At 42.5% G+C, this 25108-nt stretch overlaps 2 protein-coding genes and 1 non-coding gene across 5 annotated transcripts in view; 2 read left to right on the forward strand and 1 right to left on the reverse strand.

The window, feature by feature from the left end:
* LOC139417422 (putative uncharacterized protein ENSP00000383309) overlaps positions 1 to 5746 on the forward strand; it is a 16892-nt gene extending 11146 nt beyond the window's left edge. For all 3 annotated transcript variants that reach the window (XM_071166699.1, XM_071166700.1, XM_071166698.1), the window contains 2 exons: positions 3881 to 4206; positions 4823 to 5746. In XM_071166699.1, the coding sequence (XP_071022800.1) occupies positions 4094 to 4206; positions 4823 to 5360 (651 nt within the window). In that variant the 5' untranslated portion in view covers positions 3881 to 4093 and the 3' untranslated portion in view covers positions 5361 to 5746. The remainder of the gene's footprint in view (positions 1 to 3880; positions 4207 to 4822) is intronic.
* Positions 5747 to 10642: 4896 nt separating this feature from the next.
* Positions 10643 to 18748, reverse strand: LOC139416952 (pancreatic progenitor cell differentiation and proliferation factor B-like). The gene is made up of 6 exons (XM_071166154.1): positions 18567 to 18748; positions 16230 to 16318; positions 14838 to 14924; positions 12368 to 12467; positions 10922 to 11060; positions 10643 to 10878 (listed from the first exon to the last, which is right to left on the reverse strand). The coding sequence occupies exons 2-5, from the start codon at positions 16282 to 16284 to the stop codon at positions 10943 to 10945; spliced, it is 360 nt and encodes a 119-aa protein (XP_071022255.1). The 5' UTR covers positions 16285 to 16318; positions 18567 to 18748; the 3' UTR covers positions 10643 to 10878; positions 10922 to 10942.
* Positions 18749 to 20646: 1898 nt separating this feature from the next.
* trnae-cuc (transfer RNA glutamic acid (anticodon CUC)) lies at positions 20647 to 20718 on the forward strand. Its single transcript has one exon. It is a non-coding gene; the product is annotated as a tRNA-Glu (tRNA).
* The last annotated feature ends 4390 nt before the right edge of the window (positions 20719 to 25108 follow it).

Consider the following 25108-nt stretch of genomic DNA (forward strand, 5'->3'; position numbering starts at 1 on the left):
TAACATTACAATTAGTAACAGTACTGTAACATTACAATTAGTAACAGTACACCGTAACATTACAATTAGTAAGAGTATCGTAACATTACAATTAGTAACAGTACATCGTAACATTACAATTAGTAACAGTACCGTAACCTTACAATTAGTAACAGTACCGTAACATTACAATTAGTAACATTACAATTAGTAACAGTATTGTAACATTACAATTAGTAACAGTATCGTAACATTACAATTAGTAACAGTACACCGTAACATTACAATTAGTAACATTACAATTAGTAACAGTACCGTAACATTACAATTAGTAACAGTACTGTAACATTACAATTAGTAACAGTACTGTAACATTACAATTAGTAACAACACACCGTAACATTACAATTAGTAACAGTACACTGTAACATTACAATTAGTAACAGTACTGTAACATTACAATTAGTAACAACACACCGTAACATTACAATTAGTAACAGTACACTGCAACATTACAATTAGTAACAGTACTGTAACATTACAATTAGTAACAGTACACTGTAACATTACAATTAGTAACAGTATCGTAACATTACAATTAGTAACAGTATCGTAACATTACAATTAGTAACAGTATCGTAACATTACAATTAGTAACATTACCATAACATTACAATTAGTAACAGTATCGTAACATTACAATTAGTAACAGTACATCGTAACATTACAATTAGTAACAGTACACCGTAACATTACAATTAGTAATTGTATATTGTAATTCTTAGGGACCCTTTTATTTTCAATTTTTGCCTAAAATGACACCCAAAACTAACTGCCTGTAGCTCAGGCCCTGAAGCAAAGATATGCACATTCATGGTACCATTTGAAAGGAAACATTTTGAAGTTTGTGGAAATGTGAATTGTATGTAGGAGAATATAACACAATAGATCTGGTAGAAGAAAATACAAAGAAAAAAAAGAAAAACATTTGTTTTGTTTTTCTATCCCCATCTTTGAAATGCAACAGAAAGGTCCCACTTCTAGCCATCACTCTGGTTGTAGTTCCGATGGTGTCCACAAGAGGGCAGCAGTGTATGTCCAAAGCCATCTAGCCATGGGGCGGCAGGGTAGCCTAGTGGTTAGAGCGTTGGACTAGTAACCGGAAGGTTGCAAGTTCAAACCCCCGAGCTGACAAGGTACAAATCTGTCGTTCTGCCCCTGAACAGGCAGTTAACCCACTGTTCCTAGGCTGTCATTGAAAATAAGAATTTGTTCTTAACTGACTTGCCTAGTTAAATAAAGGTAAAATAAATAATCACTCTGGTTGTAATTCCGGTGGTGTCCACGAGAGGGCAGCAGTGTATGTCCAAAGTTTCAGACTGATAACTTGAATAATGAGCAAGCTACATGACATTTAGTGTGAAGTCACCCAGGTGTCCTTCACGATTTGACCAAATGTACATTTAAATTTTTCTGCAAGAATATCATCAAATCTGTATACTTGGACTTTGATTTAGCTTTTCCAGTATTAGTAGCTGTACTGTAAGCTCAACATTTGCAAAACACCCAGTTTTCATAACTTCATAACTCACAGATGTGCGCAACGAGCTCCGCCATATTCTCGCAATTTCTGTCCAAAAGTTAAAGGCTTGTTGCGCACAAGGTTAGCAGCAAAATTGCTGTGAAGCCCAGCTCATTGGCTATCTAGCTAGCTTTATTTGACAGTCAATCAAGTGAAGACCGCCCGTGTCATCGGCGCGCAATGAAGGTGCCGCTCTCTGACCAAATTTGGTGTCCTATAGGATATACTACACCCCTAATGATATAGTGAAGTCTGGTTACGTTCTAGGATCTCTGATATGGTGTCCTATAGGATATACTACACCCCATATGAGGTAGTGAAGTCTGGTTACCTTCTAGGATCTCTGATATGATGTCCTATAGGATATACTACACCCCTAATGATATAGTGAAGTCTGGTTACCTTCTAGGATCTCTGATATGATGTCCTATAGGATATACTACACCCCTAATGATATAGTGAAGTCTGGTTACCTTCTAGGATCTCTGATATGATGTCCTATAGGATATACTACACCCCTAATGATATAGTGAAGTCTGGTTACATTCTAGGATCTCTGATATGGTGTCCTATTGGATATACTACACCCTTAATGAAATAGTGAAGTCTGGTTACATTCTAGGATCTCTGATATGGTGTCCTATTGGATATACTACACCCTTAATGAAATAGTGAAGTCTGGTTACATTCTAGGATCTCTGATATGGTGTCCTATTGGATATACTACACCCTTAATGATAGAGTGAAGTCTGGTTACGTTCTAGGATCTCTGATATGGTGTCCTATAGGATATACTACACCCCTAATGATAGAGTGAAGTCTGGTTATGTTCTAGGATCTCTGATATGGTGTCCTATAGGATATACTACACCCCTAATGATAGAGTGAAGTCTGGTTACCTTCTAGGATCTCTGATATGGTGTCCTATAGGATACACTACGCCCCTAATGATATAGTGAAGTCTGGTTACGTTCTAGGATCTCTGATATGATGTCCTATAGGATATACTACACCCCTAATGATAGAGTGAAGTCTGGTTATGTTCTAGGATCTCTGATATGGTGTCCTATAGGATATACTACACCCCTAATGATAGAGTGAAGTCTTGTTACCTTCTAGGATCTCTGATATGGTGTCCTATAGGATACACTACGCCCCTAATGATATAGTGAAGTCTGGTTACGTTCTAGGATCTCTGATATGATGTTCTATAGGATATACTACACCCCTAATGATGTAGTGAAGTCTGGTTATGTTCTAGGATCTCTGATATGGTGTCCTATAGGATATACTACACCCCTAATGATAGAGTGAATTCTGGTTACGTTCTAGGATCTCTGAAATGGTGTCCTATAGGATATACTACACCCCTAATGATATAGTGAAGTCTGGTTACGTTCTAGGATCTCTGATATGGTGTCCTATAGGATATACTACACCCCTAATGATGTAGTGAAGTCTGGTTACATTCTAGGATCTCTGATATGGTGTCCTATAGGATATACCACACCCCTAATGATGTAGTGAAGTCTGGTTACATTCTAGGATCTCTGATATGGTGTCCTATAGGATATACTACACCTCTAATGATATAGTGAAGTCTGGTTACGTTCTAGGATCTCTGATATGATGTCCTATTGGATATACTACACCCCTAATGATGTAGTGAAGTCTGGTTACGTTCTAGGATCTCTGAGGAATAAATACAAAGGTGATTTGACTGGTTGAAACAATGTTTAGGGTTCCTTTGTTTGCAAATTGAACGAGTGGAAATACAAAATCAATCGTACATGCTATATGGACCTTTTTAGGATATGAAAAAGGATTTTCTATAACAAAACAACACTTCATGTTATCTCTGGGATCCTTGGGATGATCAATCAGAGCAAGATGTCAGAATGTAAGTACACATTTCAGCGATAGAGGTGAATGTATCAAACCTGTGGCGATGAAAAAAGTTTGTTGTTGTTGTTAGGAGCTCTCCTCAAACAATAGCATGGCATTTTGTCACAGTCATAGCTACTGTAAATTGGACAGTGCAGTTAGATTAACAATAATTTAAGCTTTCAGCCGATATAAGACACTATATGTACCGACATTTGTTGTTTCTCTAAAAATCTGCGATCTTGACACATGGCGCTACATGATTTACAACTGTCCCGTTGACAGGACGCCTATCCATAATTAACGTTCCACTTCAAGCACTGACATCACTCAAATATAATGCAACCTGTAGTAACACTTGACTTTAGAGCCTGCAGGTATACCTATATAATGCAACCTTCTTTAACCTTCCTCCCCACCCCTTCATATCTCCAGGATTCCCAGGAGCAGGGGGGATATCGAGAGGATGGCGGGTCAGTGTGGTTTTGGGGAGCTCCACACCCCGTACGGCCCCCGTCAAGGGCCCCAGCCCGGCCTACAGAGCTGTCAAGTAGAGACACACCGTCACCAATCAGCAGGTTGAAACACACAGAGGAAGACGAGGGAGAAGACATCTTCCTCTCTGTTCTGTCCTCTCAGCACAGAAATATGGACTTGATCAAGCCAGTCAGTGTTGAACATGTCTTCTATATTGCTCTGGTCTCTACCCTGACTCCTGTTTTAGGAGACAGAAGGAAGGGCCAGAAAGAGAAGACATTTATGTGAGCGCTCTCTAAAACAGACTGTATTATTCAACACCATCACACACAGCCCAGTTACACCCCCTCCGCCTCCTCTCCTCTTTTTTTGTATTTATTTAACTAGGCAAGTCAGTTAAAAACAAATTCTTATTTACAATGATGGCCTACAAATAGGCAAAAGGCCTCCTGCAGGAACCCCTCTCCCTCCCTCTCTTCCCAAAACCCCTCTCCCTCCCTCTCTTCCCAAAACCCCTCTCCCTCCTCCACTCTCCTCCACTCTCCAACCCTCTCCCTCCCTCACTCCCTCCCTCTTCCCCCAACCCCTCTCCCTCCCTCTCTTCCCCAACCCCTCTCCCTCCCTCACTCCCTCTCTTCCCCTAACCCCTCTCCCTCCAACCCTCTCCCTCCCTTCCCCCAACCTCCCTCCCACCTCTCTTCACCCCTCTCCCTCAACCCCTCTCCCTCCCTCCCTCACTCCCTCTCTTCCCCCAACCCCTCCCTCCCTCGCTCACTCCCTAACCCTCTCCCTCCCTCACTCCCTCTCTTCCCCCAACCCCTCTCCCTCACTCCCTCTCTTCCACTAACCCCTCTTTCCTTTTGAATTTCCTCCTCCCTTCTTTTCATAACTGGGCCACAGCCTGTCCTCCTCTCCACCTGGCCACAGCCTGTCCTCCTCTCCACCTGGCCACAGCCTGTCCTCCTCTCCACCTGGCCACAGCCTGTCCTCCTCTCCACCTGGCCACAGCCTGTCCTCCTCTCCACCTGGCCACAGCCTGTCCTCCTCTTCACTTGGCCACAGCCTGTCCTCCTCTCCACCTGGCCACAGCCTGTCCTCCTCCCTACCTGGCCACATCCTGTCCTCCTCTCCACCGGGCCACAGCCTGTCCTCCTCTCCACCTGGACACAGCCTGTCCTCCTCTCCACCTGGACACAGCCTGTCCTCCTCTCCACCTGGACACAGCCTGTCCTCCTCTCCACCTGGACACAGCCTGTCCTCCTCTCCACCTGGACACAGCCTGTCCTCCTCTCCACTGGGCCACAGCCTGTCCTCCTCTCCACTGGGCCACAGCCTGTCCTCCTCTCCACCTGGCCACAGCCTGTCCTCCTCTCCACCTGGCCACAGCCTGTACTCCTCTCCACCTGGCCACAGCCTGTACTCTCCGCAGCCCAACTGAAGGAACAAGATGTTCCATTTTCTCCCGATACTGGCTGGTTGCCAAGCAGCAGTATGGGAACATTCTTTCACCCGAGTTGAATAACAGATCAGATCGTCCAACATTCTATAGCAATAACCTATTGACGTGACTCAAATAAGATCTGATCGCAGATCCAATTGACCAATTCCCTACAGCAGGAATCTGTTGAGATTGATTCAGATTTGTTTCTTGCAACACACCCAAAGGTTGGTGGTATTTGCTTTCGGTGCAGCATGCTAGTTGAATAAGATCTCCTTGTACAATGCAGATCCTCAAACCCCTCTTAACAGAGACCTGTTAGTGGGTGCAGATCCTCAAACCCCTCTTAACAGAGACCTGTTGCTGGGTGCAGAGCTAGAGACAGGCAGTAGAGACTTGGCTCCAGAGTACACTGATCTATAACCAACAGGCTCTAGAATAAACAGATATATAACCAACAGGCTCTAGAATAAACACATCTATAATCAACAGGCTCTAGAGTATACAGATCTATAACCAACAGGCTCTAGAGTAAACTGATCTATAAACAACAGGCTCTAGAATACACTGATCTATAACCAACAGGCTCTAGAATACACTGATCTATAACCAACAGGTTCTAGAATACACTGATCTATAACCAACAGGTTCTAGAATACACTGATATATAACCAACAGGTTCTAGAATACACTGATATATAACCAACAGGTTCTAGAATACACTGATCTATAACCAACAGGTTCAAGAATACACTGATCTATAACCAACAGGTTCTAGAATACACTGGTCTAGAATACACTGATCTACGTCTGTCACGTGCTCAGTGTGAACCTGCTTTCATCTGTGAAGAGCACAGGGCGCCAGCGGCGAATTTGCCAATCTTGGTGTTCTCTGGCAAATGCCAAACGTCCTGCACGGTGTTGGGCTGTAAGCACAACCCCCACCTGTGGACATCGGGCCCTCATAACACCCTCATGGAGTCTGTTTCTGACCGTTTGAGCAGACACATGCACATTTGTGGCCTGCTGGAGGTCATTTTGCAGGGCTCTGGCAGTGCTCCTTCTGCTCCTCTTTGCACAAAGGCGGAGGTATCATCCTGCTGCTGGGTTGTTGCCCTCCTACGGCCTCCTCCACGTCTCCTGATGTACTGGTCTGTCTCCTGGTAGCGCCTCCATGCTCTGGACACTAAGCTGACAGACACAGCAAACCTTCTTGCCACAGCTCGCATTGATGTTCCATCCTGGATGAGCTGCACTACCTGAGCCACTTGTGTGGGTTGTAGACTCCGTCTCATGCTACCACTAGAGTGAAAGCACCGCCAGCATTCAAAAGTGACCAAAACATCAGCCAGTAAGCATAGGAACTGAGAAGTGGTCTGTGGTCACCACCTGCAGAACCACTCCTTTATTGGGGGTGTCTTGCTAATTGCCTATGATTTCCACCTGTTGTCTATTCCATTTGCACAACAGCATGTGAAATTTATTGTCAATCAGTGTTGCTTCCTAAGTGGAAAGTTTGATTTCACAGAAGTGTGATTGACTTGGAGTTACATTGTGTTGTTTAAGTGTTCCCTTTATTTTTTTGAGCAGTGTAATATATATATATATATATATATATATATATATATATATATATATATATATATATATATATATATATATATATATATATATATAAAACCTATCGAATCTATATACAGTTGGAAGTCGGAAGTTTACATACACTTAGGTTGAAGTCATTAGAACTCGTTTTTCAACCACTCCACACATTTCTTGTTTACAAATTATAGTTTTGGCAAGTCGGTTAGGACATCTACTTGGTGCATGACACAAGTCATTTTTCCAACTATTGTTTACAGACAGATTATTTCACTTATAATTCACTGCATCACATTCCCAGTGGGTCAGAAGTTTACATACACAAAGTTGACTGTGCCTTTAAACAGCTTGGAAAATTCCAGAAAATTATGTCATGGCTTTAGTAGCTCCTGATAGGCTAATTGACATAATTTGAGTCAATTGGAGGTGTACCTGTAATGTATTTCAAGGCCTACCTTCAAACTCAGTGCCTCTTTGCTTGACATCATGGGAAAATCAAAAGAAATCAGCCACAACCTCAGAAAAAAATTGTAGACCCACAAGTTTGGCTCATCCTTCAAACGCCTAAAAGGTACCACGTTCATCTGTACAAACAATAGTACGCAAATATAAACACCATGGGACCACGCAGCCATCATACCGCTCAGGAAGGAGACGCGTTCTGTCTCCTAGGGATGAATGTGGTGCGAAAAGTGCAAATCAATCCCAGAACAGCAAAGGACCTTGTGAAGATGCTGGAGGAAACAGGTACAAAAGTCTCTATATCCACAGTAAAACGAGTCCTATATTGACGTAACCTGAAAGGCCGCTCAGCAAGGAAGAAGCCACTGCTCCAAAACCGGCATAAAAATCCAGACTACGGTTTGCAACTGCACATGGGGACAAATATCGTACTTTTTGGAGAAATGTCCTCTGACATGAAACAAAAATAGAACTGTTTGGCCATAATGACCATCGTTATGTTTGGAGGAAAAAGGGGAGGCTTGCAAGCCAAAGAACATCATCCCAACCATGAAGCACAGGGGTGGCAGCATCATGTTGTGAGGGTGCTTTGCTGCAGGAGGGACTGGTGCACTTCACAAAATAGATGGCATCATGAGGTAGGAAAATTATGTGGATATATTGAAGCAACAGCTCAAGACATCAGTCAGAAAGTTAAAGCTTAGTCACAAATGGGTCTTCCAAATGGACAATGACCCCAAGCATACTTCTAAAGTTGTGTCAAAATGGCTTAAGGATAACAAAGTCAAGGTATTGGAGTGGCCATCACAACGCCCTGACCTCAATCCTATAGAAAATCTGTGGGCAGAACTGAAAAAGCGTGTGTGAGCAAGGAGGCCTACACAGCTGACTCAGTTCTAACAGCTCTGTCAAGAGAAATGGGCCAAAATTCCCCCAACTTATTGTGGAAGGCTACCCGTAACATTTGACCCAAGTTAAACAACTTAAAGGCAATGCTACCAAATACTAATTGAGTGTATGTAAACTTCTGAACCACTGGGAATGTGATGAAAGAAATAAAAGCTGAAATAAATCACTATTATTCTGACATTTCACATTCTTAAAACAGTGGTGATCCTAACTGACCTAAGACAGGGAATTTTTATTAGGATTAAATGTCAGGAATTGTGAAAAACGAAGTTTAAATGTATTTGGCTAAGGTGTATGTAAACTTCCGACTTCAACTGTATGTATACTGTAGCTAAGTAATAAGCGTATGTTGTGTAGTTGCCCATGTGCCTCTAATAATTTGGTCCCTTTCTCTTTCATAACTTACCCTACTGTTCTGATTTGGTGGTGCACATTTAGCCTACAGCCTGTTTTAGAGAAATGTAATCATTGACAATTGTAAGAGCTTTCATTGGTCTCCTTATAGTCCTCCTTAATTTATCCTATGGTTCTGACTTGGTGTACAGGGAGAACACTAAGAATGGCCCATGTGAATTCTGTCACTGTACATTTCAAAAGGGCTGAACAGATAGTTATGACTACATCCATTTTAGCTCGCTCATTGTCGTAATAAAAATGACAGATTTCCTCATCATTGTTCCATTATGCCAGAGTATGCATGTAAACTGGTGTGAAATGGCTAGCTAGTTAGCGGGGTGCGCGCTAATAGCGTTTCAATCGGGTGACGTCACTCACTCTGAGACCTTGAAATAGTTGTTCCCCTTGCTCTGCAAGGGCCGTGGCTTTTGTGGAGCGATGCTTCGAGGGTGGCTGTTGTCGATGTGTGCAGAGGGTCCCTGGTTCGAGCCCAGGTAGGGACGGAAGCGGAACTGTTACATGAACAGCTTAAATTGTTAGAAACCACATGTTTAATAAGTCTGACATATTAGCTTTATTTTTTTAATAAGGCAGTAAACGAGGCTGAATAAACTGTTTCGCTGCCAGACAAGGCTCAGCTGAAAGCCAGGTGAGGATTCACGCCACGAAGCTGAAAGGAAACCCTTGCTGCTGGGACAGCTTTATGTAGGCCCTAACAGTTTGTGGGAACCGTTATAGTGCTGGGACAGCTTTATGTAGGCACCTAACAGTTTGTGGGAACCGTTATAGTGCTGGGACAGCTTTTTGTAGGACCTAACAGTTTGTGGGAACCGTTATAGTGCTGGGACAGCTTTATGTAGGACCTAACAGTTTGTGGGAACCGTTATAGTGCAATTAATGTATTGTTTAGTGGCATGCATAATGACAAGTGGATTTTGCACCCCTAGACGGCTGAAAAATGACCAATCCTCAGGTGGACGATTCATGCACTTTGCTAACTCAAGATAACTGCCCGTTACAAATCTGCTGTGCTGGCTCTATGCAGTCACCTCACAAGATACAATTCTCATTAGTGGTAAAGTCTCACTTGGCTGTACGGTCCAAGGAAGTCAGGATACTTAATAAGGGAACGTCCAAAAAGGCCGCAGCATGGCAGGAATGGACTGCGAGGCACCATTTTGTGTGTTTACTCTGTACTTAGCAGAAGGTCAAATGTTTTGTATTTCAGAGCCACAACGGTCACATAAAAAGATAGCAGACTGCATGCATAGTGATGGCCCGGTCGGTAGCGGACTGCATGCATAGTGATGGCCCGGTCGGTAGCAGACTGCATGCATAGGGACGGCCCGGTCGGTAGCGGACTGCATGCATAGTGACGGCCCGGTCGGTAGCGGACTGCATGCATAGTGACGGCCCGGTCGGTAGCAGACTGCATGCATAGTGACGGCCCGGTCGGTAGCAGACTGCATGCATAGTGACGGCCCGGTCGGTAGCGGACTGCATGCATAGTGACGGCCCGGTCGGTAGCAGACTGCATTGCATAGTGACGGCCCGGTCGGTAGCAGACTGCATTGCATAGTGACGGCCCGGTCGGTATTTCCAGTATTTCAAAAGCGATAAATTCCATTGACAGTAACAAAGTCAAGCTGCTTGACTACCTGTACTGGACTTCTGGAAGTCACAGCGTGACCAAATGGACAAGATAACAGAAGTTGTATGTGTGCACCAAGTACAAAAAAAAATATATATATAGTTTCTCATTTTATTTTTAGTCATAGAAAAAAAAAAAAAAATACAAAAAGTTAATTGGCAGCCTGTCTTACTAAGACAAACAAATCATTGTTCCAATACCCATAACGCTTAGCGAGTAGCAGAGTGACTGACATTCATTCTACATAGTTTGCTAACGTGGATGTTGGGAACGTTGTTACAGCCTAAACAGCACCCGATATAGTGAATTACTTTTGACCATAACCCAAATGGGCTTCGGTCAATAGTAGTGGACAGAATGCTATTTGGGATGCAGCCATAGTGTATGGTTAAAGGGGGAGGGTCTGTTCCAATACCTACGCTAGCATACTACATTGTATGCCTGATACATTGCTTCATACTTTCTCTGTAGTGTGGAGGATGGAAGAGAATTAAAAGGGTTTAGGGGGGGGGGGGGGGGGGGTGGAAAGCAGCCTCCCATCTCCTAGCGTTGGTCCCTTCTTGCCTCAGGAGGGGGGTGGACTCGCCGACTCGGACCTCTCGACGTCGCTGACCTGCCTCTTCATCACCATCTCCCTGGCAACGCAGGTCACCTGGCCGTTGGTCAGAGTCATGGCCGCCGTCCTGGAAAAGAGGAGGAGAGGTTGAGAGAGAAAATAAAAAATAAAAAAAGATCCAGGGTTGTATTCAACAGGGTGCAACTTGCTTAGTGTTACAAAAATTAAAAATGCCATGATTACTTCTTACTCTGTGCCAGAAAGGCATGTCTGTTGTAGGGAGGTAGTATTCAGGAAGCAAGACAACGCCCTAATAAGGCTACAGAGAGTTCACCCTGTACGACCGTTGAAAAAAGTTTTGCAACACTTTATAAAAAAGAACTGGTTCTTTGGGATTGTCAAATGGAGGTGACAGACCGTATCCTTACTGCTTCTAGAGTGAAGTCAGGTAGCCTGTTTCTCTCCCACTACGACAGCCAGTTGCTGGTCAGCCTGTTTCTCTCCCACTACGACAGCCAGTTGCTGGTCAGCCTGTTTCTCTCCCACTACGACAGCCAGTTGCTGGTCAGCCTGTTTCTCTCCAACTACGACAGCCAGTTGCTGGTCAGCCTGTTTCTCTCCCACTACGACAGCCAGTTGCTGGTCAGCCTGTTGCCCCCCACGACAGCCAGTTGCTGGTCAGGCTGTTTCTCCCCAACTACGACAGCCAGTTGCTGGTCAGGCTGTTTCTCTCCCACTACGACAGCCAGTTGCTGGTCAGCCTGTTTCTCTCCCACTACGACAGCCAGTTGCTGGTCAGCCTGTTTCTCTCCCACTACGACAGCCAGTTGCTGGTCAGCCTGTTTCTCTCCAACTACGACAGCCAGTTGCTGGTCAGCCTGTTTCTCTCCCACTACGACAGCCAGTTGCTGGTCAGCCTGTTGCCCCCCACGACAGCCAGTTGCTGGTCAGGCTGTTTCTCCCCAACTACGACAGCCAGTTGCTGGTCAGGCTGTTTCTCCCCAACTACGACAGCCAGTTGCTGGTCAGGCTGTTTCTCCCCAACTACGACAGCCAGTTGCTGGTCAGGCTGTTTCTCTCCCACTACGACAGCCAGTTGCTGGTCAGCCTGTTTCTCTCCCACTACGACAGCCAGTTGCTGGTCAGCCTGTTTCTCTCCCACTACGACAGCCAGTTGCTGGTCAGCCTGTTTCTCTCCCACTACGACAGCCAGTTGCTGGTCAGCCTGTTTCTCTCCCACTACGACAGCCAGTTGCTGGTCAGCCTGTTTCTCTCCCACTACGACAGCCAGTTACCGGTCAGCCTGTTTCTCTCCCACTACGACAGCCAGTTGCTGGTCAGCCTGTTGCCCCCCACGACAGCCAGTTGCTGGTCAGCCTGTTTCTCTCCATGACAGGCAGTTCAAACACCACACTTCTCCCCTAGTCTACTTACTTCTGCTGGGCCTCCTCCGTCAGAGTGGTCATTCCTGGCTGGTTCTGCTTCCCAAAGAAGAAGCTGGACCACCAATGTCCCGAGTCTTGTTTTGGCAGACCTAGGAACAGATTAGGACAAGGTCAAAACACTACAAAAAGGTCTCACGTCAGAGGGTTTACTGCACAGAACAGGAATTCTGGAGTAATGACTGAATGTACAGTAAATTGTTCCCAGGTTTCAACAGGTCATTGCTCAAAATGCCACGTCACATTAAAAACAATTGCAGTTCATCACTTTAGCTAATAGATCACAAGTCAACTGACTGAGCTAGGGTGACCACATTTAAAAATATCCAAATGTACGACAACAGGATGATTTTGCGGGACAATGTAGCCTACATGAATAAAAAACATTTTTTTTATAAAAAAAAGATGCCACCATCAAATTGCAATGTCTGCCTATGCCCACACTATGCCCACACTATGCCCACACATTGTCTCACTCAAGCACACTTTACATTTGTAATAACCTCAAACACCAAGTTAGGCATACCCAATTTCAAAAATAGGCCATGGCATCGTCAATGATGGTTCATATTTTACCAGTGAAATGACCGAACTGTCTGCATGCCAATCATTTGAGCTGTTTCATGGGAATATGCATTTAGTTCTTGAATGACTTTATTTTGTGAGCAGGTTGGCAAAACTATATAGCCTTTGTGTATTTTGACTCAAATTACAGTATTCTGCCTAGTGCTGTGTGCACTGTTGAGTTTTGATCATTTTTTGGGGGGGACTATTTCAGCAAACCATCCTTTAAAAATGACAACTGTGTTTTTGGTGTAACAGTAACATGCTATTATAGTTAGTTGTGTTATATAGAATACTAAATCATTAAAATCATTAAAAAGTAAAAAAAAAATAAAAAAAAGATTCAGCTTTTAGCCAACGTTACTAAACAAGCACCACTGAGAAGCTGTCAAGAGATGCGCCGCGGAACCCAACGACAGCACTAATTGACGCCGAGACGAGAGACCACATGCATGGCCGTTATGAAAGTCGTAATATTTGGCCGAGGATACATTCCCTGAGACCACAAACAAATGTAAGACGTTTTGCCATCCCCCCTTTTTCAGTATCTCGAACGATCATCCAATTGTTGAAAATAGGTTCATCGCTCGAGGCTTTGATCAGTGTACACTAGTGACACCTGCTGGTCAAAATAATTTAGAGCAGCTAAATTATAGATGACGTCCCACCCCCAGTAGCGAGTGCACAGATTCTGTCTTCTACCAAACAGGTGGTTGTTTAAAGAAAGAAAAAGTCTGACAGCATTGGTCACGTGCTTCTGATAAAGTGAAACAGGCATCAGCACACCGATTCGAAGTAAAATGCTTAGCTCCAGTATCAAATCTAACATCACTTCTAATGAGCAACGAGAGCCTCACAAGTTAAGAAATGACCTTCCAGCCTAATATTTGTAGCTCTTCATCGGAAGCACACATTCTGTAAGTAATTAGGCCCAACTCTCCTCCAAGTTCAGCCCGAAAGGATTTGAGAAATATGATTGTTAAACATAGGCCTAATCGCCCAAACATCACTAGTAGCTTCAGTGGTGTTAGGACTGTCCCCGCACAACCCGGGACACGTGGTCACCCCCCCCCCCCCCCCCCCCCCCCCCCCCCACACACACACACACACACACACACACACACAGTTGGCTGTGTGACTACCTTGAGCTGTGATTTCTCCAGCCCATTACCCCATGGAAATGTGCGTTTGACTTCATAATCGTAGGATGTAATTACATAGCCAACTGTACACAAGACACCATTACAGTTCAATGGGGACTGTTCTACCTCAAGAGTCCTGTGAACGTTCATGTGCACAATAATCATTGCGCCCATTCAGAGGGTAAGAAAACAGTAGGCTAAATGAACATCTTACGAAACAGAAATGCCTAAGCGGTTGCAGTAAACCCGTGCAGGGAAGATGATAACCTTAACAATAATTGCTAGCGTAAGATGGACTGTATGAGTTCCCACAAAACACATTTAAAGCAACAGCAAACATTTAAAACAAGAGAACAACGCGCTCGTCACTGTCGGGTTAGTTGAGATGCGTTTATCAATCAAATTGATGTATAAAGCCCTTCTTACGTCAGCTTATGTCACAAAGTGCTGTACAGAAAACCCCAGCTTAAAACAAGCAACGCAGGTGTAGAAGCTCAGGTTGAGTCCTCACCACTAATCATTTAAACAAATTCCTAAAACACAAGCTTCATAAGTCAATTATAACTGTCAAGCCATTTTTGACATACCAAAAGACCAGTAGGTCTATGCTAGTAAAGTGTTGCTTGCTGCCACCTTGCAGGTGAGCTGTAAAGTAAACTGTATATCCTTGATCAAAACTATTTTTTGGTGCAGCATATTTCTGGTGGCAATAATACTCCTGCCCTAACATGTGACATTTTGCACTTGATTGTGTACCTGGATGATGATTTGGAATGATTTCCCCGCTGTTCTCTGAGCTGCCACAGGAGCTGCTGCTGCTGCTGGAGGTGGAGCCGATGCGCCCTGGGAAAAACAAACACAATAGTAACGTGAAGGTTACTAGGGTTAGACAGGGCGAGAGGACAACGCTATAAAAATACAAACACCCTCACAAGCTCTTTCCCGGGATATTAAATCACAGAATCCATCCATAATCTCGTCACCGTATCAGGATAGGACAATAGAACGCAACCCACTCATGACCAGGAGGTGAGATCCCAACAACTTCATACGGTTGTCTCAAGAGAATCCACTCTGTCATAGTCTAGGGTTAGACAGGGCAAAACAAGCCCCCCCCCCCCCCCACCACCTAATACACAGAAACCACTCCGTCATAGTCTAGGGTTAGACAGGGCAAAACAAGCCGCCCCCCCGCCACCACCTAATACACAGAAACCACTCCGTCATAGTCTAGGGTTAGACAGGGCAAAACAAGCCGCCCCCCCGCCACCACCTAATACACAGAAACCACTCCGTCATAGTCTAGGGTTAGACAGGGCAAAACAAGCCCCCCCACCACCTAATACACAGAAACCACTCCGTCATAGTCTAGGGTTAGACAGAGCAAAACAAGCCCCCCCCCCCACCACCTAATACACAGAAACCACTCCGTCATAGTCTAGGGTTAGACAGGGCAAAACAAGCCCCCCCCCCCCACCACCTAATACACAGAAACCACTCCGTCATAGTCTAGGGTTAGACAGGGCAAAACAAGCCCCCCCCCCCCCCCCCCCCACCACCTAATACACAGAAACCACTCCATCATTGTCTAGGGTTAGACAGGGCAAAACAAGCCCCCCCCCCCACCACCACCTAATACAAGAGAAACCAGTCCTGTCCGTCACATAAGGCAGGATTTCCTCAAACTCGTTCCTGGGGCCACGTTTTGGAATTTGCCCCAGATTACCAACTCATCCAGCTTTGATTATCTGAATCAGCTGTAGTCACAGGGCAGAAAACAAAATGTGCACCGAGGGGAGGGGGGGGGGGAAATCCTGACACGGTATAGGCAAGAGAGAAGACTAGCATGAGTTACACATATCTGTTTGTGCAGACTTGTCAACTCCTTGTCATGTTTGGTGTAACAGTGACATCACGGTTGGCAAGATAGCACAAACAGTTCTGGGACAGTTGGGCTAAGTTCAGGGGATATGAGGTCTTGAGAACACACTTCTGTCGAAGGCAGAAGTGAATCATCATAACTTATAAAATCTTTCTGAAGATTTTTTTTTTTTTTTTTATATATTTTTTTTAAATCACAGAGCTTGATTGATTTAGGGCCTGAGGGCTAAGTCTGTGAAGATATGACCCTGCCCAAGAGCTACTCACTTCGGTGGTAGTCATGGGTTGCCACAAGAGAACCGCCTGCGTTGATCGCTGCCATTCTCACGAACTTGTTGAGTCATGCGTTAGAAACCCTGGAAGGAAGGACGTTTGAGTCAGACACATTGGTACATAAGACTATCGAACAATTTCTGTGCCAACATAAGTTGTATTTGAATACCATCATTTTACATTAGGATTATTATTATTTATTTTTTACATGTAAAATCTAGAAATTGACTCATTGAATTCATAAAAATGATGTAGCATTTTATGATTTTATTAAACTGAATATTTAGTTTGATGATGCAGTCAGATTTCTTTAGCCTGTTGAGCTAAAGCCTCATTGGTCCTTTGTCTTGGATGGGTCTTTTCAAGGATGTCGGGGGGGGGGGGGGGGGTAAAGTGTAACAAGTTGGGTCGGTGACCATGTGCATATGATAAATAACTTATAGGAGCCCTGAAAAGTTGCATTGTCTGGTACACAAGAGACCTGGGTTAGAACCCCATCAGTCAAACACACACATCTTAGCCTTGCAAGCTTACATGAATGTTTGCTATATGCGCTATTCAGTCTGGTAATCACATGTATGGATCACAACAACAACCCCCCCCCCCCCCATTGCCACTCATTAAGTGGGGTGCATAGACCCCTCCTGCTTGCCACACAGTGTTGTGCAGTACACCTGCTTTCAAACAGTCAGTTATAGAGGTACTGTGATCTGTGTAGGAGGTGAAATGTATCTTCGTTGAACCACACCCTTGATGAGTAACCTTGCTGGAGACTAAGTCTTGATAGCTTCCTGAACTCATCCCTATGGGCTTTAGCCAAGTGTGCTAACAGTCGTGACATGCCGGAGACCTGGTTCGAACCCAGTTAGTCACACGAGCAACATTAAAATAGGGAGTGATAACTTTATCCTTAGAAGGGCTATTCAACTACTTTGTTTGGGACACTCCCTTCTAAGGCGGCCTATGAGCACAATAGACGGGAACAGAAAACACATCTCATGTTGCAGAGAGTTTTAACTTCCAAGAATGGGGTCATAACAGGTTATAGTCAAAGCGTTTGATTCTCTGTTCTCCTAACTTTCCTGGCAGGCAAAGTGTAAGGATGTCTCTGGTTTGGAGTTTGAATTTAAAAACTGAATGCGTCAGAGAAAGTTAATATATGAAACAATGATTAACTTAAAATGGTTTGTAAACGTGAAACAAATGCAACATCTACCATATTGAAACTGAATATATGAATTGCGTTTAATTAGGAATTAGCAGAACGGAATATTCAGTCAATTTTAAGTCATTAACTACAAGTTGACTGTATTAATACAATCATTCAACGTGTGCATTACAACTGAAAAACATTAAATTCAATAACCTAATTAAAAAAAATATACAATTCAAATAGTGAAATCGCACCATAAGACATTACTGCAGACGTTCTTGTAATGATATTGCGCCTCGTCGCTTCAGAATACATGGGTGGCTAAAGTACAAACAGTAAGTAAGTAATAAGTCAAATAGTAAACGGTTACTTCTCACACTTAGCCATCATTGTAAAATAAGAATTTGTTCTTAACTGACTTAAAATATATTTACGCAATCATCAATGGCAATGTTGCCTCAAAATGTTAGTGGTTGCCAGATATCTGGTCTGTGACTTTTAGGCATCCAATAACGTTACTACCGAACACATAATACACTACTTTAATTATTTCCCATATGAAAATGTATCCCTCACATCGGGGGTTGCTTAACCCAGGAAATGCAGGGCCATTCGACCTACAGCAATCCCATGATTTAAAACAGCAGTCATTCGCTGCGGTACACTACGTTACGTTAGATACACTACGTTACGTTAGATACGGCGCCTAGTTATCCATGTTTTGCTAGCCGTTTTGCTAACAATGAAAACGGTTCTTATTCTTCGGAATTTGGGTGAAAGAAAAAGAGGACGAACACGGGTTTTGAACAACAAAACATAAAATGTGTTGGTCTGTGTATGCTGTAGAAAACAAAGCTAGCTCGACTAACGTTAACTACGCGAAACCTGTGATCTGTCGATGGCATTCGTTGGTGAAAAGGGACGAAATACCTATAAAAAAAAATCATCTTGCCTGGCCGTATTGGCACACAATAACATGAAAATTGAGCGTAGCAACAAACAAATTAGCTACAGAAGAAAAGAAAAATAGGCTGAAATCAGGAGGACTTCGTAACGTTTCCATATACAAAAAGTTCCTAAAAAAAAACATAACCGGGCATCTTTTTTTTCTAGCATTATAGTAACTAACATCGTTTTAGTCTCTTATCATCAAACAGCCGTTTTCAATCAAATCTCACCTTTTTGTTACCCAGCCGTGCGGACGTTTAACAGCACCCAACTCAATCGGCGAGGCTTAGGAGAGTAAACGCTAGGCGACGGGGCCCATTTGAAAATACCTTTTTGGGTAAATAAATAAATAAAAAACCTCCAACGATATATCTGCAGTAAATGTCTTGCCTGAATGGCGAGGACTTTTTATACTACGATGCGCTGAGCTGAAGAGACAAGGAGGGGCTTGATCTTAGGTAACGCACAGTTGGGTTGGCTGAGTTGTCTCTGGAGAAAAAAAAAGTGAACAGCAAATCCAATACAATTTTCAATTCAATTTAAGGGCTTTATTGGCATGGGATACATATGTTTATATTGCCAAAGCAATACAGCATTCTCTAGGACGAAAGTATTAAAATATATATATATATATATATACAACTATACTGAACAAAACTATGAACACAATATGTAAAGTGTTGGTCCCATGTTTTCATGGGCTGAAATAAAATATCCCAGAAATGTTTCACATGCACAAAAAACTTATTTCTCTCAAATTGTCAGCACAAATGTAATTCCATACCTGTAATTTAACATTTCTCCTTTGCCAAGATAATCCAACCACTTGACATGTGTGACATATCAAGAGGCTGATTAAACAGCACAATTATTACACAGGTGCACCTTGTGCTGGGGACGATAAAAGGCCACTAACATTTGCAGTTTTGTCACACAGTACAATGCCACAGATGTCTTTAAGTTGAGGGAGCGTGGAATTGGCATGCGGACTGCAGGAATGTCCAACAGAGCTGTTGCAAGAGAATTGAATGTTCATTTCTCTACGGTATACTGCGTCCAACATTGTTTTAGAGAATTTGACAGTACGTCCTACCGGTCTCACATCCGCAGACCACGTGTAACCACGCCAGCCCAGGACCTCCACATCCAGTTTCCTCACCTGCGGGATCATCTGAGACTATCCGTCTGCAATAATCAAATAACATTTTATTTGTCACATGCGCCAAATACAACAGGCCTTCACCTTACAGTGAAATGCTTACTTTCAAGCCCTTAGTTAACGTCTACAGGATTGGTGTGTCCCCCACGGAACGATTGAGCTAACGTAGGCTAATGAACATTTCCCAGGACATAGACATATCTGATATGTGCAGAAAGCTTAAATTATTGTCAATCTAACGGCACTGTCCAATTAACAGTAGCTATTACAGTAAAATAATACCATGCTATTGTTTGAGGAGAGTGCACAATTATGAACTTGAACATGTATTAATAAACCAATTAGGCACATTTGGGCAGTCTTGATACAACATTTTGAACAGATATGCAATGGTTCATTGGATCAGTCTAAAACTTTGTACATACACTATATTGCGCCTGGGCTGGAATAATATATTATGGCCCTTCTCTTGCATTTTAAAGATGACGGTACAAAAAAATACAAAATTATTCATGTTTTTTTCTTTGTATTATCTTTTACCAGATCTAATGCGTTATATTATTCTACATTCATTTCACATTTGAACAAACTTCAAAGTGTTTCCTTTCAAATGGTAACAATAATACTTGCTTCAGGTCCTGAGCTACGGGCAGTTAGATTTGGGTATGTTATTTTTTGGTGAAAATTGGGGGGGTTGGATCAATGCAGTTTTAAGAAAAAATAAGTGCTAAGTAAAAAATACATGAAAATAAAAGTAACAAATAATTAAACAGCAGCAGTAAAATAACAGTAGTGAGGCGAATATACAGGGTGTACCGCTACAGAGTCAATGTGCGGGGCACCGGTTAGTCTGGTAATTAAGGTAATACGTACATGTACATGGAGTTAAAGTGACTCTATAATCACTCTATAATAATGCCCGTTTAATTGGCTGGGCCTGGCTCTCAGGTTTAGCTCCCAAGTGGGTGGGCCCAGTCATGTGTAATCCATAGATTAGGGTAGGGCCTAATGAATTCATTTAAATTGACTGATTTCCTTCTATGAAATGTAACTCAGTAAAAACTTTGAAATTGTTACATGTTGCGTTTATATTGTTATTCAGTATGGATATCAACAGTTATAAACAATTACAACTACGTTGCCCTTCAGTTTCCCTGGTGGTCTAGTGGTTAGGATTCGGCGCTCTCACCGCCGCGGCCCGGGTTCGATTCCCGGTCAGGGAACAACCATTTTTTATCACCATTACGTGAAGTTTTCAGAAGCATCCACTTTATACAGGTAACTGTCTAAAAACGAAGGCGCCGCGCCCCTAAACAAACGTGAGTCGAGGAAATGTCTGGTTATGACAACCAGATCGCCGTCTCCCACCAAGAATTGCACTCGCCAACCAATCCGAGACGCCAGTGCAACCAAGAGGGAACCAAGAATTGACGAATGAGGATAGAGCTATGGCGGGACCTTTAAACGCCAGAAGAGGTCCATGGAAAAATATATTTCCTCTCATGTAATTTTCGCGAGTCATCTTTCTTTTCTAAAGTAGCTACGATGTTTTGTTGTATGCTGTTTTCATTGATCATCATCATCGATCGGGAATATCTAACAGGTAAAATCAGTGTATTAAGCTACAGTAACGTTAGCACAGATAGCGAGATTTACAGACTGTGTAACTACAGTAACTCTATCAATCAAATGTATTTATAAAGCTATTTTTTTTATCAGCCAATGTCACAAAGTGCTGGGGGGGGGGGGGGACTTGACATAGTTATAGGGTAAATTAATAGGGAAAATACTGTCTTGATAACAAATAGGCTAGGGTCATTGTGTTAATTATGAATTATGAATTATGAATGAAAACGCACAAGCGATATCCTTTGCACTTGCTTATGTTGGTGTGTCTTTGTGTGTGGGTTTGTGGTCAATATATGCAATGTAAGTAACTAGAGGTAACAACATAGGGAGCTGGAGTTTATACACTTCATTTTATTGTTCCATCATTTAATCCAGTCTGCTCACTGTGATTTTAAAATGGATATCATTTAATCCAGTCTGCTCACTGTGATTTAAAATGGATATCGTTTAATCCAGTCTGCTCACTGTGATTTTAAAATGGATATCATTTAATCCAGTCTGCTCACTGTGATTTAAAATGGATATCGTTTAATCCAGTCTGCTCACTGTGATTTTAAAATGGATATCATTTAATCCAGTCTGCCCACTGTGATTTAAAATGGATATCATTTAATCCAGTCAGCTCACTGTGATTTAAAATGGATATAATTTAATCCAGTCTGCCCACTGTGATTTTAAAATGGATATACAGTGCCTTGCGAAAGTATTCGGCCCCCTTGAACTTTGTGACCTTTTGCCACATTTCAGGCTTCAAACATAAAGATATAAAACTGTATTTTTTTGTGAAGAATCAACAACAAGTGGGACACAATCATGAAGTGGAATGACATTTATTGGATATTTCAAACTTTTTTAACAAATCAAAAACTGAAAAATTGGGCGTGCAAAATTATTCAGCCCTTTTACTTTCAGTGCAGCAAACTCTCTCCAGAAGTTCAGTGAGGATCTCTGAATGATCCAATGTTGACCTAAATGACTAATGATGATAAATACAATCCACCTGTGTGTAATCAAGTCTCCGTATAAATGCACCCGCATTGATCTCTATTAGACTGGCTAGCTTAGCTGACAATACTGTCAGTTTACTGTTAGCTAGCGTCACTGAATCGGCAACAAGATTGCTAGCCGGCAGAGAACCAACTAACCAACCATGGACGATTTATACACATTCATCGTGCATGCTTATCGTAAATAACATTCCACTACCACTGCATTGGTTAACATGACTGACCAGTGGCTCAATGGCAGGTTTTAGTGCAGCATTTGATTTAGCGGATCATGAAATAATTTGGACAAAATTGTTGCATTATAGGTTTGAGGAGGCAGGGTTGAATTGGGTACAGTTATATCGAACTGACAGGAAACAGTCCACCTACAGTTGAAGTCGGAAGTTTACATACACCTTAGCCAAATACATTTAAACTCAGTTTTTCACAATTCCTGACATTTAATCCTAGTGAAAAATCACCACTTTATTTTAAGAATGTGAAATGTCAGGAAAAATAGTAGAGAGAATTATTTATTTCAGCTTTTATTTCTTTCATCACATTCCCAGTGGGTCAAAAGTTTACACACACAATTAGTATTTGGTAGCATTGCCTTTAAATAGTTTAACTTGGGTCAAACGTTTCGGGTAGCCTTCCACAAGCTTCCCACAATAAGTTGGATGAATTTTGTCCCATTCCTCCAGACAGAGCTGTTTGTAGGCCTCCTTGCTCGCACACGCTTTTTCAGTTCTGCCCACAGATTTTCTATGGGATTGAGGTCAGGGCTTTGTTATGACCACTCCAATACCTTGACTTTGTTGTCCTTAAGCCATTTTGCCACAACTTTGGAAGTATGCTTGGGGTCATTGTTTATTTGGAAGACCCATTTGTGACCAAGCTTTAACTGATGTCTTGAGATGTTGCTTCAATATATCCACATACTTTTCCTCCCTCATGATGCCATCTATTTTATGAAGTGCACCAGTCCCTCCTGCAGCAAAGCACCCCCACAACATGATGCTGTCACCCCCGTACTTTACGGTTGGGATGGTGTTCTTCGGCTTGCAAGCCTCCCCCTTTTTCCTCCAAACATAACGATGGCCATTATGGCCAAACAGTTCTATTTTTGGTTCATCAGACCAGAGGACATTTCTCCAAAAAGTACGATCTTTGTCCCCATGTGCAGTTGCAAACCGCAGTCTGGCTTTTGTATGGCAGTTTTGGAGCAGTGGTTTCTTCCTTGCTGAGCGGCCTTTCAGGTTATGTCAATATAGGACTTGTTTTACTGTGGATATAGATACTTTTGTATCCGTTTCCTCCAGCATCTTACAAGGTCCTTTGCTGTTGTTCTGGGATTGATTTGCACCAAAGTACGTTCATCTCTAGGAGCAGAACGTGTCTCCTTCCTGAGCGGTATGACGGCTCTGTGGTCCCATGGTGTTTATATTTGCGTACTAATGTTTGTACAGATGAACGTGGTACCTCCAGGCGTTTGGAAATTGCTCCTAAGGATGAACCAGACTTGTGGAGGTCTCCAATTATTTTTTCTGAAGTCTTGGCTGATTTCTTTTGATTTTCCCATGATGTCAAGAAAAGAGGCACTGAGTTTGAAGATGTACCTGTGGATATATTTCAAGGCCTATCTCCAATTGACTCAAATTATGTCAATTAGCCTATCAGAAGCTTCTAAAGCCATGACATCATTTTCTGGAATTTTCCAAGCTGTTTAAAGGCACAGTCAACTTAGTGTATGTAAACTTCTGACACACTGGAATTGTGATACAGTGAATTATAAGTGAAATAATCTGTCTGTAAACAATTGTTGGAAAAATTACTTGTGTCATGCACAAAGTAGATGTATTTACAGACTTGCCAAAACTATAGTTTGTTAACAAGAAATGTTTTAACAACCTAAGTGAATGTAAACTTCCGACTGTAGATCAATGGGTCGTCTTCTTTCCCTCATGCTTTCAACTGTGGAATAGCGCAGGGCAGCTGCCTTGGGCCACTTCTTTACTTAAAACCTCTTACTTCTACCCCCTCCTTTTTCGAAAATTCTGTTAAAAATCGCGCAACTTTTCAGCGTCCTGCTACTCATGCCAGGAATATAGTATATGCATATGATTAGTATGTGTGGATAGAAAACACTCTGAAGTTTCTAAAACTGGTTAAATCACGGCTGTGACTATAACAGATCGTGTGTTTCATTGAAAAACGCAAGAAAAACTGCTCTCTGAAAGCTAAAAATAATTTCCATAAGTCACTTCCACCAGTTATTAAAAGAGAACAGAATTTAATGGCGATCTGCCTGAAATTCATACAAATTCCGCACGATGGCGCCATTGTCCTCATTTTCAATTGAATTAATTGTTGGAAAATCCTTCTATCTGACCTCCAGTTTCCCAGTCTTCACCCGGATGCAGTTGAGGGAGATATTAGAAGCCATTGTTTTTGCAAGTGAAGACCTATTGAAAAGACATCGCCCTGTAATCATTTTGATAGATTATAAACGTTTACTAATACCTAAAGTTGGATTACAAAAGGATTTCGAAGTGTTTTGTGAAAGTTTATCGTCGACTTTTTTAATTTTAAAAAATTACGCAGCGTTTAAAAGCGATGATTTTTTCTGAATGACACAGCTCCCATACAAAGCTATTTTGGGTATATATGGACCGATTTAAACGAAAAAAAGACCCAATAGTGATGTTTATGGGGCATATAGGAGTGCCAAGAAAGAAGCTCGTCAAAGGTAATGAATGTTTTATATTTTATTTCTGCGTTTTGGGTAGCGCCGGCTACCGCAAAATCTGTTGTTTACGTGTCGTGCTGGCATTTTGGGGGGTGCATGCTATCAGATAATAGCTTCTCATGCTTTCGCCGAAAAGCATTTTAAAAATCTGACTTGCTGGCTAGGTTCACAACGAGTGTAGCTTTAATTCAATACCCTGCTTGTGAATTTTGATCAAAGATTGAGTTGTAACGAGTACATTTAGCATTT

Source organism: Oncorhynchus clarkii, chromosome 9 (genome assembly GCF_045791955.1).
Source record: "Oncorhynchus clarkii lewisi isolate Uvic-CL-2024 chromosome 9, UVic_Ocla_1.0, whole genome shotgun sequence".
Taxonomy (NCBI): Eukaryota; Metazoa; Chordata; class Actinopteri; order Salmoniformes; family Salmonidae; genus Oncorhynchus; species Oncorhynchus clarkii.

Coding starts and splice junctions, on each gene's coding strand:
- LOC139416952 (XM_071166154.1), bottom strand. CDS start 16,284: ATGGCAGCGATCAACGCAGGCGGTTCTCTTGTGGCAACCCATGACTAC. Junction 12,468..14,837: donor CATTCCAAATCATCATCCAG/GTACACAATCAA, acceptor ATCTGTTCCTAG/GTCTGCCAAAACAAGACTCG. Junction 11,061..12,367: donor ACGGAGGAGGCCCAGCAGAA/GTAAGTAGACTA, acceptor CCTCTTTTCCAG/GACGGCGGCCATGACTCTGA.